The sequence below is a fragment of the Drosophila ficusphila genome, unplaced genomic scaffold, assembly GCF_018152265.1.
Source record: "Drosophila ficusphila isolate 14025-0441.05 unplaced genomic scaffold, ASM1815226v1 contig_197, whole genome shotgun sequence".
NCBI lineage: Eukaryota > Metazoa > Arthropoda > Insecta > Diptera > Drosophilidae > Drosophila > Drosophila ficusphila.
In genome coordinates this window covers 5,719,786-5,733,912 of record NW_025064091.1, presented here as the reverse complement: position 1 = coordinate 5,733,912, position 14,127 = coordinate 5,719,786, and the positions used below count along the sequence as shown (strand labels likewise).

The following is a 14,127-nucleotide window of genomic DNA, read 5'->3' as shown; positions in this document are numbered from 1 at the left end:
AGAGAGAAAGAGAGAAAGAGAGAGAGAGGGATTGAGGAAAACATTTCCTGGTCTCGTTTGCTTCGTTTGGCATGTCCCCTTTCGGGTTTGTAAGCATTTAATTAATATTGAAAGCGACACATAAAAGGCTTAAATGCCCAGATCCCTCACAGATGCACATGGCTGCCACGGAGGCCCAGACCCAGATACACACTCGATCCGTGGAGTGCAGCAGGCCAATCATTTTTTCCAGCACCATGTCAGCGCAACACACATAAACCGGCTGACTGACTAGCAGAGTGACTGGTTAGCTAGAAGGAATAGTAGAGCGGGCAGTTTACTGTAAAAAACAGGGGCTTTTTCTTTGAAACCACTAAGATAAAATTTTTAACATTAAGAGAGAGGATTTACTGTAGGCCAAGAAGTTCTGTAATCAAATCCACAGTACATGCTTCTATTTAATTTTAAACTGACTTTTTTGTTGCCTTCTTTTAGGCACAAAAATTATAGTTTTCGAATGGTGAACTTTTTATATATTTAAAAAAAAAGTTTTCAAATATTTCTCCGCAATTTCTTGTTGCTCTGTTTTAAATATTTTATTGCACTGATGGTTTTGCCAATTTCTAGCTGTGCTTTTTGGGGAAGTAAGTCGAAGAGTGGGTAAAGGTCGGACTGCGAGTCAGAAGTTGGCTGGGACCTTGTCCTGTCATCACTTCAGAAGTCTAATGGGCGCGTCAGTGCTCGCCGAGCGTTCAGTTTTGGTGCAGTTAGTTGACAACGAGTGTCCCCCCCGTTTTTCGGTTGCCATGGGTGGCATTCAGTCGCTTCTGTCATATGCACTGTCCCCATCATTCAACGGGCTCTTCAGTCCACAAAACACACACACACACACACACACACACACACACACACACACACACACACAGGCACACACATAGGCACACAGTCAGAGTCACCGACAGACACACCGACTGAAAGGAGAAGCCACAGTGGCTCAATCATCGCTGATATGCCCGTAAACCCCCTTTTAAGAGGTGGGGGGCCTTCACGGCCCCCGCGGCACTTGTGATGCGCTTTTTGGCCCCTCCGGCTTTGTGAACTGACTCCGGCCCATTTGTTTCCGCCGGCACTTCTCGCATTCCTCAACGATTCGTGGCTTGGCGGTCGAAAATCGACGGGGCGAAAAGCTCTGAATTGAGTTTTAAGGGCTTACTGAACTGGAGCATATTTCACTCAAAATGACTGCAATGGATCGCGCTCCGCTGTCGCGAATGGAAATACTCGTACACAATTGTTTAATTGTTTAAAAGGCTTTTGCGGAGTGACAGCATTTTAATGTAAACACTTTTGTGGCCTCAAAAGCTGGAATGGTATTAAGGTTCAAACTTGTTTCGCTTTTCATATAATTTTATTACTGTTTCTTTAAGTTTCTAGTTATATTTTAAATATCATTTTAAGTAGAAGTCACTTGGGTGTGTTTTGCCCAGCTTTAGGTTTTTTTATATTAATATCCTAGATTCTTCTTCATTTATGATCTTATTATGATGTCAGATCGAAGAGTGTGTTTTTCACCTAGGGGTTGAGAAATTCTTGACGCGCGACGGCATTTACGTAAGTATGTGCGAGAGTGTGTGGGAAAAGCGCATTGCGACATTGGCTGGCAGTATGCCCGAAAAGGCCAGCCCCTCGTGATCCCCTCACCACCACTTTTAGGACCAGAATCCCCCGCTCCAAGTGTCATAAAGTGACAAATCCATCAACGGCTCGGAAGTGAAATGATGCGAGGCGTGAGCAATTTGTCTCGTCTGAAACGAAACGAAACGGAACAGAACCGGAATGAAATGAAATGGGAGTGGAAGGGGGGAGGGGGGGATGGCGAGGGGGTGGTGCTTTCCCGGGCAATTCAATTGAAAAACCCCGGGGGACGAGGAGAAGACCCTCTCCCCAGGAAAATGGGGAGGAGTCCAAATCGCTTGCCACATTACCATGCATCGTAAAGATTCTTTATATGCCTGGGTGCTAAAAACTAAATTAAAGAGAAATACCTTTCAACTTCTGGGGCAATCAGTCTTTTATGTAACATCTTATGACCACTGAAATTATATTAGGAATGAAATCTGAGAGGAACAGAAAATTGTTTAATAAAAAATGGTTTCAGTTAGTTTTATATTGAAATTTTTTTGTGTCTACTATTTGATTGCATACTTTTGTGATAACTTTAAGAGATTTTAAATCGCTACAAGGATTTCGTATTTTTTTCTGATTCTGATTTTAATTTTTCCTGCATATATTAACCTACTTCCTTTTTGCCATTCGATTCCTGTCTGGAATGCACTGTTCCTCTTCAAAATAATTTCCATTTTCGTTTTCGTTATTCATCTTTTGCCAATATTGTTTTTTTCTTGCATTTTGAATTCGAAATGTTGAACGCAAATATTGGCAAGTGATGGATATGCACACTTTGGTCCCCCTTCACACCCAATTCGAAACTAAATAAATATTTTTGTTGTTTTTGAATTTTATTTGCCTGACTGCTGCAACTGAAAGCCAATATAAATGTGCACATGCATGCTTATATATATAGCTATTTGGTATATGTATATATTCCCATAGATATGTAGGTTTTTTGCCAACTAAATTGAGCGTAAACTTCCGTGCCTTACGGCGCATTATTGGCCATGCCGAGCACACAATCGCATATATGTGGATTTATAGAGGAGTGACGGGCAAAACAATCACATAAATTGTTCATAGTTCATTTTCAACGCTTCCATCCGCCGTTTGGTGCCGATTTAAGACCACTTTTCACCCGGTATTTTGGGCTGTTATAGATCGCTCGAATCACACAGCCCGTAAAGAAGCTCTACATTTTTTCTCTTTTAAATATCATTAAACGTATGTATTCTTTTTTCCGATGTCTGAGCTTCCACTTAATTTTTAATTAAACAGAGAAGCGAAAAATACTTTAATAAATATGGACGAGTATGTCGAAAATCCGATCTGTGGATATTTAGCAAACATATTTTACTTTCATTATTTTTACACTGCAAAAATCCGGTCAAATAATAATTATAAAATTAAATGCTATCAATAGTTATATAAAACGTATACATTTTTAAAAGACATGGTTGAGAAATTGAATTTGTATTCTAAAAATATACCAGGTTTTTTAAATTTCACATAATGAAATCAAATGAAATCAATTTAATTACTTATGGTATTCGAATAGACTCTGTTTTGGATTAATATAATTCAGTTTGTGACTTTTTAAAACCTATTTTGCTTGGTGTATTCCTGGTAATTGTTGTAGTCGTGTTCGGCCATAAGCCGTTTATGTCCCTGATTTATTATGGGCCAACAAATCACCAACATGTTGGCTCAAAGCCCACTTCCCTCTCGCATCCTTTCACCCGCTGCTCTCGCTCGTCTGGTGGTTGCATTTTTAATGCTTTTCGAGGAAAGGTGGAGAAGCACTGATATTTGCATTGTGCCCGGGGTTTCTCGAGGGAAGGCATCGAATTCAAGTTCGGTGGCGAACACTTAAAGATGAGCCCCGAATTCGCACAGCTCTCACTCATGGGAGTACGCACACGCAGACCCTAAAACGAGGGCGTCGGGGGTCAGGGGTCAGAGGTTGGGTTTCTGCGGCGGCGGGGTGCGGTGGCAAGCAGGTGCGAGGCTGAGGCTGCCACAAAAGTGATGATGACAGGGGCAAATGGAACTTTCGTGTATTATTATTACTTGCCTTGTTCGCCTTTTTTCGGTACCTTTGCTTTAATGGAAGGAAACTCCCCTTTTTTGTTTGCATTTCTTCAAGGAAGGTTACATTTTCAGTCGCATTTCTTTTACACGCCCCTACCTTCTATTTACAGAATGGTATTGAAGGTAGATAAATAGTTGCATTAGGTTTTCGATTATGAAAATATATTTAAAAGCACATTTTTTTTTTTAATTTTTTCAATCCATCAGAATCAATTTAAAGCTCCCCAAAGATTTACCCGTGTGACACAGTAATCAATATGATCGAAATATAATTTCTGGTTCAATTTTCTCGGTGACTTCGTCCTGGTTTATCCTCGTTTTCCTCGTCCTGGGAACTACTTGACAGAAGGTAAGGCGGGAAAGGCGGAAAGAAAAGGAGAAGGCAGTGATGCGAAAAGTGTTGAAAATGAAATCGTGTACGCATCGAGAGCATAAAACGTGCATAAAAATCTGTCATTTACATTGGTAAAGGCGTGAAAAATTGGCAAAGTTGCCCCCTTTTCGCCAGCCTTCCCCCTCGATTTTCCATACTTTTCCCTGCCATTCTCTTCCGCCTTTTTGTGTTTGCTCCCCTGGCGAAAAGTTGGGAAAAGCGCTGACGAGAACTCGGTTTGCCTTTGGCTGCCGCAGCATCGCTTCACTCTACTTACACTCCTCCCGATTTTCCTTGCTTACTTTCCCCCCAGTTTTTCCAGCGAATCTCCCCACCTGCCCTCGTTTCGGCTTCAACTCTTTTTCGCTTTGAATTCGCTTTATGAGAAATCCCCCTACTCGATGTCGAACGGAACTTGTTTGTTAGCCTGATGTAGAATGGAAAATGGGAAGGAGTCAGAAAAAATGTTAACCAGTTGACGCAACGTGTTAAATAAATGTCGAACTTACTGCCACGCTTCGGTTTCAGTTTTTATCGGAGTTTTATAAAGTTTTTTTATTCATCTCTTTAAGTACCTCCTGCTATTTTATCTTCTTTATTCTAATTTTAATCAAAATCCATTTTCTGTAGACTTTATTCTTAACTTTTTAATTGCACAATTGCAAACCGCATTTTAAGCGATGTTAAATTTTCCTGAATAAATTGTGAGTTGCAAATTATTTTAAACCACTGCAATTTACTTTAAATCTCTTTTAATTTCTGCACAGATTTCCGCTTGCAATTTTATTCAGTCCTCCTCTCTCAATAGCTAGTTTTTTTTTTTTCAGCTGGAGAGCTTTCAATCTCTTTATACCCTGACATATTAATAAATTAGCCTTCCCCTTTGGGGCAAAAGGGCGATAAAAGAGCGAATCCCTTGGGAGGGTTAAAAAGCGGGACTCCAACTCTAGTTCTAGTTAGCCATAGATTTAAGTTGATTAATTAGCAAGCGGATTGCGGATATCAAAATGGATTAACTGCTAAACCCTCCGAGCAACTTTTCAGCAAGTAAAAACATTTTAATTGAAATTCCATTGCGTATACGCAGCGTTGGCTGTGTCATTAAAAATGTAAGCGTGGAAAATGTCGTTGGTTTTTGAATTAGTTTAGAGTGCGTGCAACTCTCTCGAAAACCGCAGTCATCAACTGAGCATCAAATGTAATTATGTGCCATAAAAATAGCACTAATTTTGATGGGGCTGAGTACTATGGAGTATCTATCTTAAACGATAAGAATGTTGACAAATCAACATGGCATTGCTTTAAGTACCGAACATTAATTCCCCGAAAAGGCAAACCGAAAGTGAATCAGATACTTGAATCTCCCAGCCTGCCGGCTGTAAAGCAATTACATTTAATTATCAAAGCGTTATGCAAATGTTGTCTGGCTCCTAAATAACGAAAACATAAAGCTCTGGGGGGCAGATATCGCCAAAAAAGACGCCCGGCAAATTAAAAAGAAATCAAATGCAGTGAAGTCAGTCTTGCCGGTTTTACATTGCTTCCCAAAAAGCGCCACAAAAGTCTTGTTTGAGGTCCTTCTCCTACAGCGTGACAGTCTGTTGCCTTCCTTTTGAGGCAAAGCTGCCGGGAGGACCACATGGACGTCACTGGTAAAAGAGAATTGAAACCGCAACGGAGAGAAAAGGTTTGGGGGACATTGTAACAGATGGGCGAATATCCTGGCAGGACGGAAAACTGTCTGACAATGACGGGAATTTAATTTTGAATATGAAAATCGGAAGTGTTGCGGTTCATTAACATGGAAACTTTAATAGCATAAGTGCCCTAAAACATTTTAATTCAATTAGTCTCTGTGGGATGCTTTTGGTGAAAAAGTAACCCTAAAATATCTAACTACAAATAAAGTTATTTATTATAAAATTAATTAACAAGTACAATATTTTACAAATATAGTAAAACGTGCCAGGCGTAAAGTTTAATATTTAATTTTCCTTCTTTTACCTGCCTAAATTATTAACACAAATTTGTGCCAAATGTGTGCTTCAGTGTGATGGATTTCCATTTGTAAACCATTTTTCTTTGGTGAAAATCCCACTTCCACTTCCAGTTATGTTTGTGTATTTACCACACTGCCAGACTGCTCATTTTCCTTTTTTGCCCAACTATTTCTCTTGCGAGGCTTCCGGCAGGGCCACATGGCGTATGCTTAATTTTGTTGCCACTTTGACAACTTGACTGTCTGCCTCCCGGCTGTGTACGTGTGAATGTTGTTGTGCGTGTGTTTGTGTGGGTGACAGCGTTAGTGTGTGAGTGCTGACCAGAGGACAGTCGAGTCCGGTAAGCGATGAGTTTGAGGTAAGCTGAGGGTCTGAGCTAAAATAAGGTGTTGTCTGCCAGCAATTAAAAGGACTTTATCACAAGTACATTAAAATATACCTCGAAAATAGGGAAATCCGGAGTAAAATCACGAAAAGTGAGGGGCGAAAGAACGGACCAACAAACAACCTAATTAACTTGTCAAAAATTCAGACTCTGCTCACCGGCCCCAAAAGAGAAGCCAAAGGAACAGGGCCAGAAAGAAAAAAAAAAAAAAAAAAAAAAAAAAAATGAACGGAAAAACAAAGGAAAAGGAAAGGCAAAGGAAAACAAACAAAGGCAACGGCAGTTATCCCCATTTTTGCCTACGTGCCCGGCTTAAGGTTCTATTAAAATTTCAATTAAATATTTTCCTTTTTCCCTTCGCTCGACACCGAAAATACCGACATCATAGTACTTATGTGCTTTAATTATTGTTTTTATAATTACAATAATTATGATTGCAAGACACTGAACCTTTGGGGGTTTAGCGACAACAACAACAATAGCATTTGAAAACTTTTTGGGGAAAATGAAACGGTGAAAAGCGCGGTGCTCGATTTTACAGTACTGGGAACTTCTCGCGGCCATTTCGCACGGAAATGTTTAATTATTGAAAATGCCTGACTGTGGAAAACAAAATGCGGAAAGGTGCGGGGAAATGCGGGGAAATTCAAGTGGTTGCTGAGACAACAAAAATCTGTTTACGTGATGTTCTCAATCTTCGTTTTGTATGCGACTTTGTCGCACATGGGGAAAATGCAAGCAAAAAATAACAGCTAACGAAATCTGAGGAAAACTATAGATGTGCCAAAACTACCAGGAATGCACAGGAAAAAAATGTCACTTCTTTTATGTTGAGGGGAGTTGCATACAATTTTTGTAATTTATAGTATTATTTATTTTAAGTGAAGTGCCTCCCTCTAAAATGAGAAAACATGGACCAAAAAATCGAATATAAACTAATGATGCGTCTTGATAGATATTTTAATAACCAATTCAGAGAGATATGCCACTTGTAAATCGGATAAAAATTAGAAAAGTTATGGGTTTAAATTTTTAAATGTGTACTTTGATTTGTGTCTGTTATTTTGTTTTGTTGGAACTTTTGTTCCTTCGTATTTTAAAATTTCTTGCAGTGCAACATAAACATACGCAGACATAGAACGAGTTAAACTGAAGCAGCGACAAGGACAAACGGACGGACAAACTGGCGGACAGACGGGGTCACACACGTAGGTTACAAGAAAGGCTGCTGCACTTGGCACGACTGGCAAAATGTCGCTACCTCTGCCGCTCGACCTGTTCCTTCTTGCCCTTTTCAACCAGCGCTTCCAAAAGAACGCCGCAAGCAGTTTGCCTTCAACTTGAGCCAGCTCCTTTCGCGACATTGATGCACTTGAAAAACTAGTTTGATAACCCTTTTTAAAATTCAAATACTATTAATTAATAATATTCATTTTGTGAGGTTTCCCAGCAGATAGTGTTCTTTAAATTTAAATTATTGTTTAAATTATTCTGCTGTTTTTTTTTTTTGTATCTTATCATCAAGTTGTTATTAATTTTTCTCTCAGTGAAACGCTATGTTGCAACGCGACTTTTCTGAGAGTTGGCGGTTTCGGCAGCTCCACTCCCTCTGCTGCAATGTCTCCATTTGGCTGTCTGGTCCCCGGCTACGTGTCTATTCAAATTCTCGCCAAGATACCCTGTAGCCGCCGGGGGAAAAGGAAGTGCCAGCCCGGCCTGAAACTCTCTCCGAATCGCTGCCGTATACAGCATTTATTTCAACTTTATTCCGGGCGGAAACTTGTGGAAACTGAAGCTGCCTTGAAAGTTGAAAGAGAGATTCGCAAATTGAATTGGAATTATTTGGCAAATGTGCAGCGACGTAAAGGGTACTAAAAAAAAAAAAAAACGAAAAACAACACACTCACACACACATACAAAAATAAAGAGCAATGGAGTGCGGCAACATTTTATGCAAATCAGCCGACAGATTCTCACCCCTGGCACGTGAGTGCGAAAAAACGAAACAAACGAAAAACAGGTGAAATAAAACGTTGACGTAATTGAAAAACTGAAGCGACAAATGCATCACTGCATCAGCCGTCTCTTTCTTCTCGAGTATACCCATCTCTTTCTACTTGATTGTACCCATCTCTTTCTCGTCGGGGCTTTCTGCTTCAGTTTGCCGGTGATTTGTGCGTGGATGTTGTTCGATAAGCGTTTAAGTAATTAAATGCACGCCCGTTGCGATTGATAAATGATCGTTTTAATGGTAAATTTACCTATATGATATGGCATTCCGTTGAGAACCCAAGCTTAAAAGCAAATAAAGCAAACTAAAGTCGGTTGAGAACTATAGTTTACTCAAGGCCAAATTAAAGTGGTTCTGCCACCTACAATCTTGTAGAATTTCCAGCAATTTTAATAAGTAATTGGTTTAAACCACACGACCACTTGATAGTTCTCATCACACTTTCATTCCCCCTGCTAATAATACTTACAAGTTCAGATAACAACCTTAAGAGGAGGTTTTCCACCCATTACTAAAGGAAAAGCGCGTTAATTGCTGAATACTTTATTTTCATTTAGTTGCCTGTTGTGAGTTTCCCATGCCAAGAACAAAAACAAGAACAAGTCCATGATTATGCGTAAATAATAAATTGTTGCTTTATTAAATTTCATTCCATTAAAATGTTACCACATAATGAGATGTGTATGCATGTATATGTTGGTGTGTTTTTTGTGTGTCGCCTTTTTGATACGCTGATACCTTTGAAGGTTTTTCCATTATCCCGCTTTTGCCAACCTTTTTGCCTGTTTTTAGTTCAACTCAAATTCCAATTAAATCGTACAACAAACAAACAGCGAACATTTCTGCGAATCCGTATAATCGAAATCGAGGATTAACCTTACCTTAAACTTAAAGGTTTTAAAGTTTAAAGTTTAAATTTTCAAGTTGAGCCACAAAGAAGCTCTGTGTCAAATGAAATTACTTTTTATGAATCCAGTTTGAGAAATATATTTGCCACTGCGCTTAGTTTTAATTGCTTGGCGCGTTTGCCAGTTTTTTTTTTTTTTTTGCTCTCTCTACGTTTCGCTTTTGATATGTTAATTACACCGCACTGCACTCTCTCCCCTTTCTCCTCGACTCCGCCATTGCCCTCTCCTTTATCCGCCTTGCTTATGAAATTTTTATTTCCGCTCGCATACTTTGTGTCAGTGTGCGTGTGTTCTGTTTAAACTCGTAATTCGGCTAAAGCTTTGGGATTGCATTTTTCTTTTCGTTCTGCCTCTCTTTTCTTTCATTTTCCAACACAAAGTATTTTTCATTTCTTAAGTTTTCGACTTATTTTTGGGGGAATTTCTCAGAGGTTCACATTTTCTGTTTTTGCACTTTTATTTCTTTTTTTTTCGAATCTGATTATTAGCTTTGCTTCAGACTTTTCAAATATTTTAAATAAGGACATTTAAAAAAATTGTTTCATACCTTAATTAAATATTACCTTAAAGAGAAATGTTTTGTGTAGTACATTGAATAAATAAATTTAATTTTTCGATAGTATATTGCATTTTTTATTTTAAAAAAGTTACTCAAAGTAAACATAACTAAATTAAATTGTTTTCTTTTACCTCCTGTCCGAAGCAAACTCTTTAAAATCTATAATTGTATGTTCTTTTCCTTGATATGTTGTTTTATTTTCGAATTCGGATCGTCTGCTTTTTTCTTTTGACCACTAAAACTTGTTGACCGTGTTTTGTTCTGGCTAATTGAATATTTGTTAAGTTTCGTGCAACATTTTGCCGTGGTCTGCAGCTCAATTTGTTTTTCCTTTATTGTGTTTTCATATATGTATTTTCTTTTAATTTTGAAACCTATTTCGATGGATTTTGCGTGCAAGGGGCTAAAGGAAAGCATTCAGTGTATGTTTGTGTGTGTGTGTGTGTGGAGAGGCGCTTTTCTAACAATTTCTTCTAATTTCAGCTACTCTACACCCAAAAGCAATGCTTTCTAAAACTAAAGGCTCCAATCGAAACAAAGGGAAATTATTAGAATATTTTTCTTTTCGGTTATCACTTTTTGATTTCTAACAGCTCTTTGAGTGTCTGTGTGTTTGTTTTCGTATATATGTGTGTATGTGTGTGTCTACAGGTGTTATTCGCTATTTATACACAAAAAAATGGTTTTAGCTTAACTTTAATTTTACATTTCAATTTTTGTTCGTTTTTTTCGGTTTTCCATTTAATTTTATCGTTTATTTTTTCTAACGTTTATCGTTAATCTTTTTATATATCCACCACACAAAAAAATCGTTTTCGACAATTATCTCTATATCCTTTGACTCGCTTTTTTTTCTTTTCTTGTAAAACATAAAACACCAAAAATAAAACATCCGAAAGCGGCGACTATAATATAGTACTAGAATTATGTTTAGATGTTGAGTTGGTAACTTGGCTGGAAAGGGAAAATTGGAATTCTACAATCGTGTTTCCTAAATGGGGGTCAAAACCCTTGGAAACTGGCTGGCATCGGTTTTAAGTGGCTCGCAAATGTTTGGAAAGAGATTTGGATACTATTAGCTTTTTGAAGTTCCCAAACTGGTTTTTATATGAATAAAAAATAATCTTGAATTCAAAATAATATGCAATATCAGTCCGAAGTTGTCAGCGCAATTTGAAAATCATAGGATTAATTTGGAAACAATTCCTAATTTAAATATACAATAACTAGCACTTCAAAAACAAAGTATTAAAATGAGGGGAAAATATGTTAATTTTTGATAATTCTATATTTTTTAGAAGCTCTGCGACATTGTTTATGGTTTCACTTTGCTGTGCTTGATTTTGGTGATTTTTTTTAATATTCCATGAAATTTCCTTTTCCAGTCGTGGTTAACAACTCATCGTAAATTTCTCTTTTACCATTCATCCCTCTGTTCACTTAGCTTCTCCAGCTTTTCCACTGCTGCACAAATTCGCGGCTTAAGGCATCGGAAAGTGATTCTGCTCAAAGTCTTTGTGTCGCTCCGCCATCGACTTCTCCAGCCGGCGATCCGTGATGGCCACGAATGGCAATCGCGACTGTTTGCCTCTACTGCTGCCGGCGAAGCCCGAAATGGCTGAACCACTTGCTCCGCCCAATCCAATGCCATCTACTACGCGATGGTAGACAAAGGAGTTCAGCGGCGAAGGATCTCCCCGGCCACCGCCTCCTGTTCCTGATCCACCACCGCTTCCTCCTCCACTTGCACTTGATCCACCACCACCTTCGGTGGTTCCACCGCCTGCCGGCTTTTCGGTGGAGTTGCCCGTCTCCAAACGTGGCCAATTACTTTGACCTCTGCCGGCCACATTGGCCACGAACTGGGCACTCCGGCTGCGACTGCGCGGTGTGCCCAGAAAACTTCCGGCAATCGCGGGATACGAGGGAAGCTTATAGAGTGCCGGCTTCGGTGAGGTGGTTGTGGCCGAATTTCCAGCCTGATTTCCCGCCTTGCCGGCCTTGCTGGCCATTTCCCGTTGCCAGAAGTCCAGGGTTTCGGGTGCCGGATCTGCTTCCTCGCCGGAAACAACTGGTGCATCCTCCTCGGGCAACTGATTGCTTGGCGGCGCTGTAGTTGTCACTGGATTATCCTTAGGTAGCTCCGCTTTCGCCTTCGATGTCACTTCCTCTTTTGGTGGAGCCATTGTGGTGGTGAAACGACTCTTTTGCTGGGCAAACAAGTCCTCGAATCGCTGATGCTGGTGGTAGCGACGCCGCTTCTCCTTCAGATACTCGTCATCCAATCGCACGGTTTCGGTGGTGCTGCCCAATGAGTTGCCGGGATTATTAGTGGGTGGTGGCAGGGTTCCCTCCAACAGATTCAGCAACTGCTTATTCCGCCTGTTGTACTTCTTGATGTAAGGCGGCAGATTGGCCTCCTCGCCGCGCTCCTGTTGTGCCTCCTCCAATTCGGCGGCACTCTCGTAGTCATCCTCGTAGTCGCTGTAAATATCGGGATGCGATTCGCGATAGTGCTCATCGTAAACCTGGAATTGCACCCTGGCTAGATGCGGCCACTTGGCGTAGTATCGCTCGAGGTGCTCCAGTTCGGTTATCTGATGACCCAGCTGTGGTTTCGGCGGCGGCAGCGGTGGAGTGGGCGGCGGTGGTGGTGGTGGTGCAGCCTGTGCTGCCACCGAAGCCTTCCTTTGATACGGATTACTGGGACGTGACCGCAAATGATTCGACTTCTGGTGGCTGTGATGGTGGTGGTTGTGCCCCGCGTTGTGATTGTGATGGTGGTGGTGGTGGTGATTGCCCAGGTGTCCTCCGTTGTGATGGTGGTGATGATGATGGTGGTCCTTCGCTGGCGGATCACTCTTGACGCCGTTTCGCAACACTGGACTGATGCGGCGATACCAATTGCCATTGTCGTGGGCAATCAAGCGCTCCATTTCGGTGTGGTGCTTGAGATCCACATCCAGCGGCGGCTGATTGTCGTAGTAGTTGACCTGACCCTCGTAGAATGGCTTCCCGGTTGCCACTAAAGGTCGCTGCGGTCTCAGTCCCAAGGCGAAGATCGGTGCCGAGTGCGTGGATCGCTCCCGCTCCTTTTGCAACTTCTGCAGGTGGCGCGTTGAAACGGTTGCTGGTTGCGGGATTTCCGCTGGCGGAGGTGTCACCACCAGCTCCTTCTGCCGCTTCAGGTAGTCCTTGTACCGCTTCTTGTGGCTCTTGTGTCCCGTCCGCTGGCGACTCCTTCGCAGCGCCTTAAAACGCTCGAACGCCGAGGAAGGGACGACGCTCGTGGTCACAGTGGGTGTGCCCATGGTGGCTGTGAATCACAAAAAAAAAGAAAAGAAAAGAAGAAGGCAGATGAACATTTTTGTTAGTCTCGGCACGCTTTTTAAGGCTCGGAAGTAATAGATTTCTATTAGGCCAACGGACAACAAGAGCTTCTCTTGTCTAATGCCCCGCAGAAGGTCTATTAAGGGTAGTATTGAATAGCTACAAATTGTAACTTAAATGTGGTGCATATATTATTAAGTTTTCTGCAAGCTATTATTTCCTGCAACCACAACTTTAGCAAATTTTATTTCGATTTCAAGGAAATCCTACTACGTTTATTCGAAACCTACTCATCAGCTTAAAGTATAAGAATATTATTCCAGGGTGTGCAAGTCTTTCGTTGCTAATCTTGCCCTTCTTTTTCGCTTGACCCAGCTCAGTGTGGGTCCTGAAATCCTTACAAACCACACAAAATCCCCAAAACCGCCGCTCTGCGTCCTCGCCTCTCGAAGAACCGCACAGAAATTCATTTCAAGTTGATTTGTGCCAGCGAGGGAAGCGCAAGAACTCCCGAGAAATGAGCAACGAATTTATGGCATTATGGTGGAACTCTTACAACAACCCGGGCATTTGGCTCTTTCTTCTAGTCGAGGCACGTCCGCCATCGCTGAACCCCGCAGAACTTCATTTCTTGGCCAATCCTCTGGACAGATTTTGTTGCTTCCGCCGGCTGGTGTGTACACACGATACTTGCTATTTTGTAAGCTTTATTGTTTAATGCCGGCAAATTTCAGCGGGGAGGTGTGAGAGAGCATTTTTCCCCCCAGGGGAAAGCTAAACTTTTTTCCGTTTGATTTCTTGCTTTCGAAAAAAAATTTGA

General features: G+C 41.0%; 2 protein-coding genes across 4 annotated transcripts in view; one reads left to right on the top strand and one right to left on the bottom strand.

Annotated features, from left to right (window-relative positions):
• The window catches only part of LOC108097501 (protein yippee-like), a 105,463-nt gene that overhangs the window by 10,282 nt on the left and 81,054 nt on the right, over positions 1 to 14,127 (top strand). The window lies entirely within an intron of this gene.
• LOC108097495 overlaps positions 9,121 to 14,127 on the bottom strand; it is a 41,510-nt gene continuing 36,503 nt past the window's right edge. Inside the window, exon 4 of the mRNA XM_017199801.2 lies at positions 9,121 to 13,293. Within this exon, the coding sequence (XP_017055290.1) occupies positions 11,459 to 13,293 (1,835 nt within the window). The 3' untranslated portion in view covers positions 9,121 to 11,458. The remainder of the gene's footprint in view (positions 13,294 to 14,127) is intronic.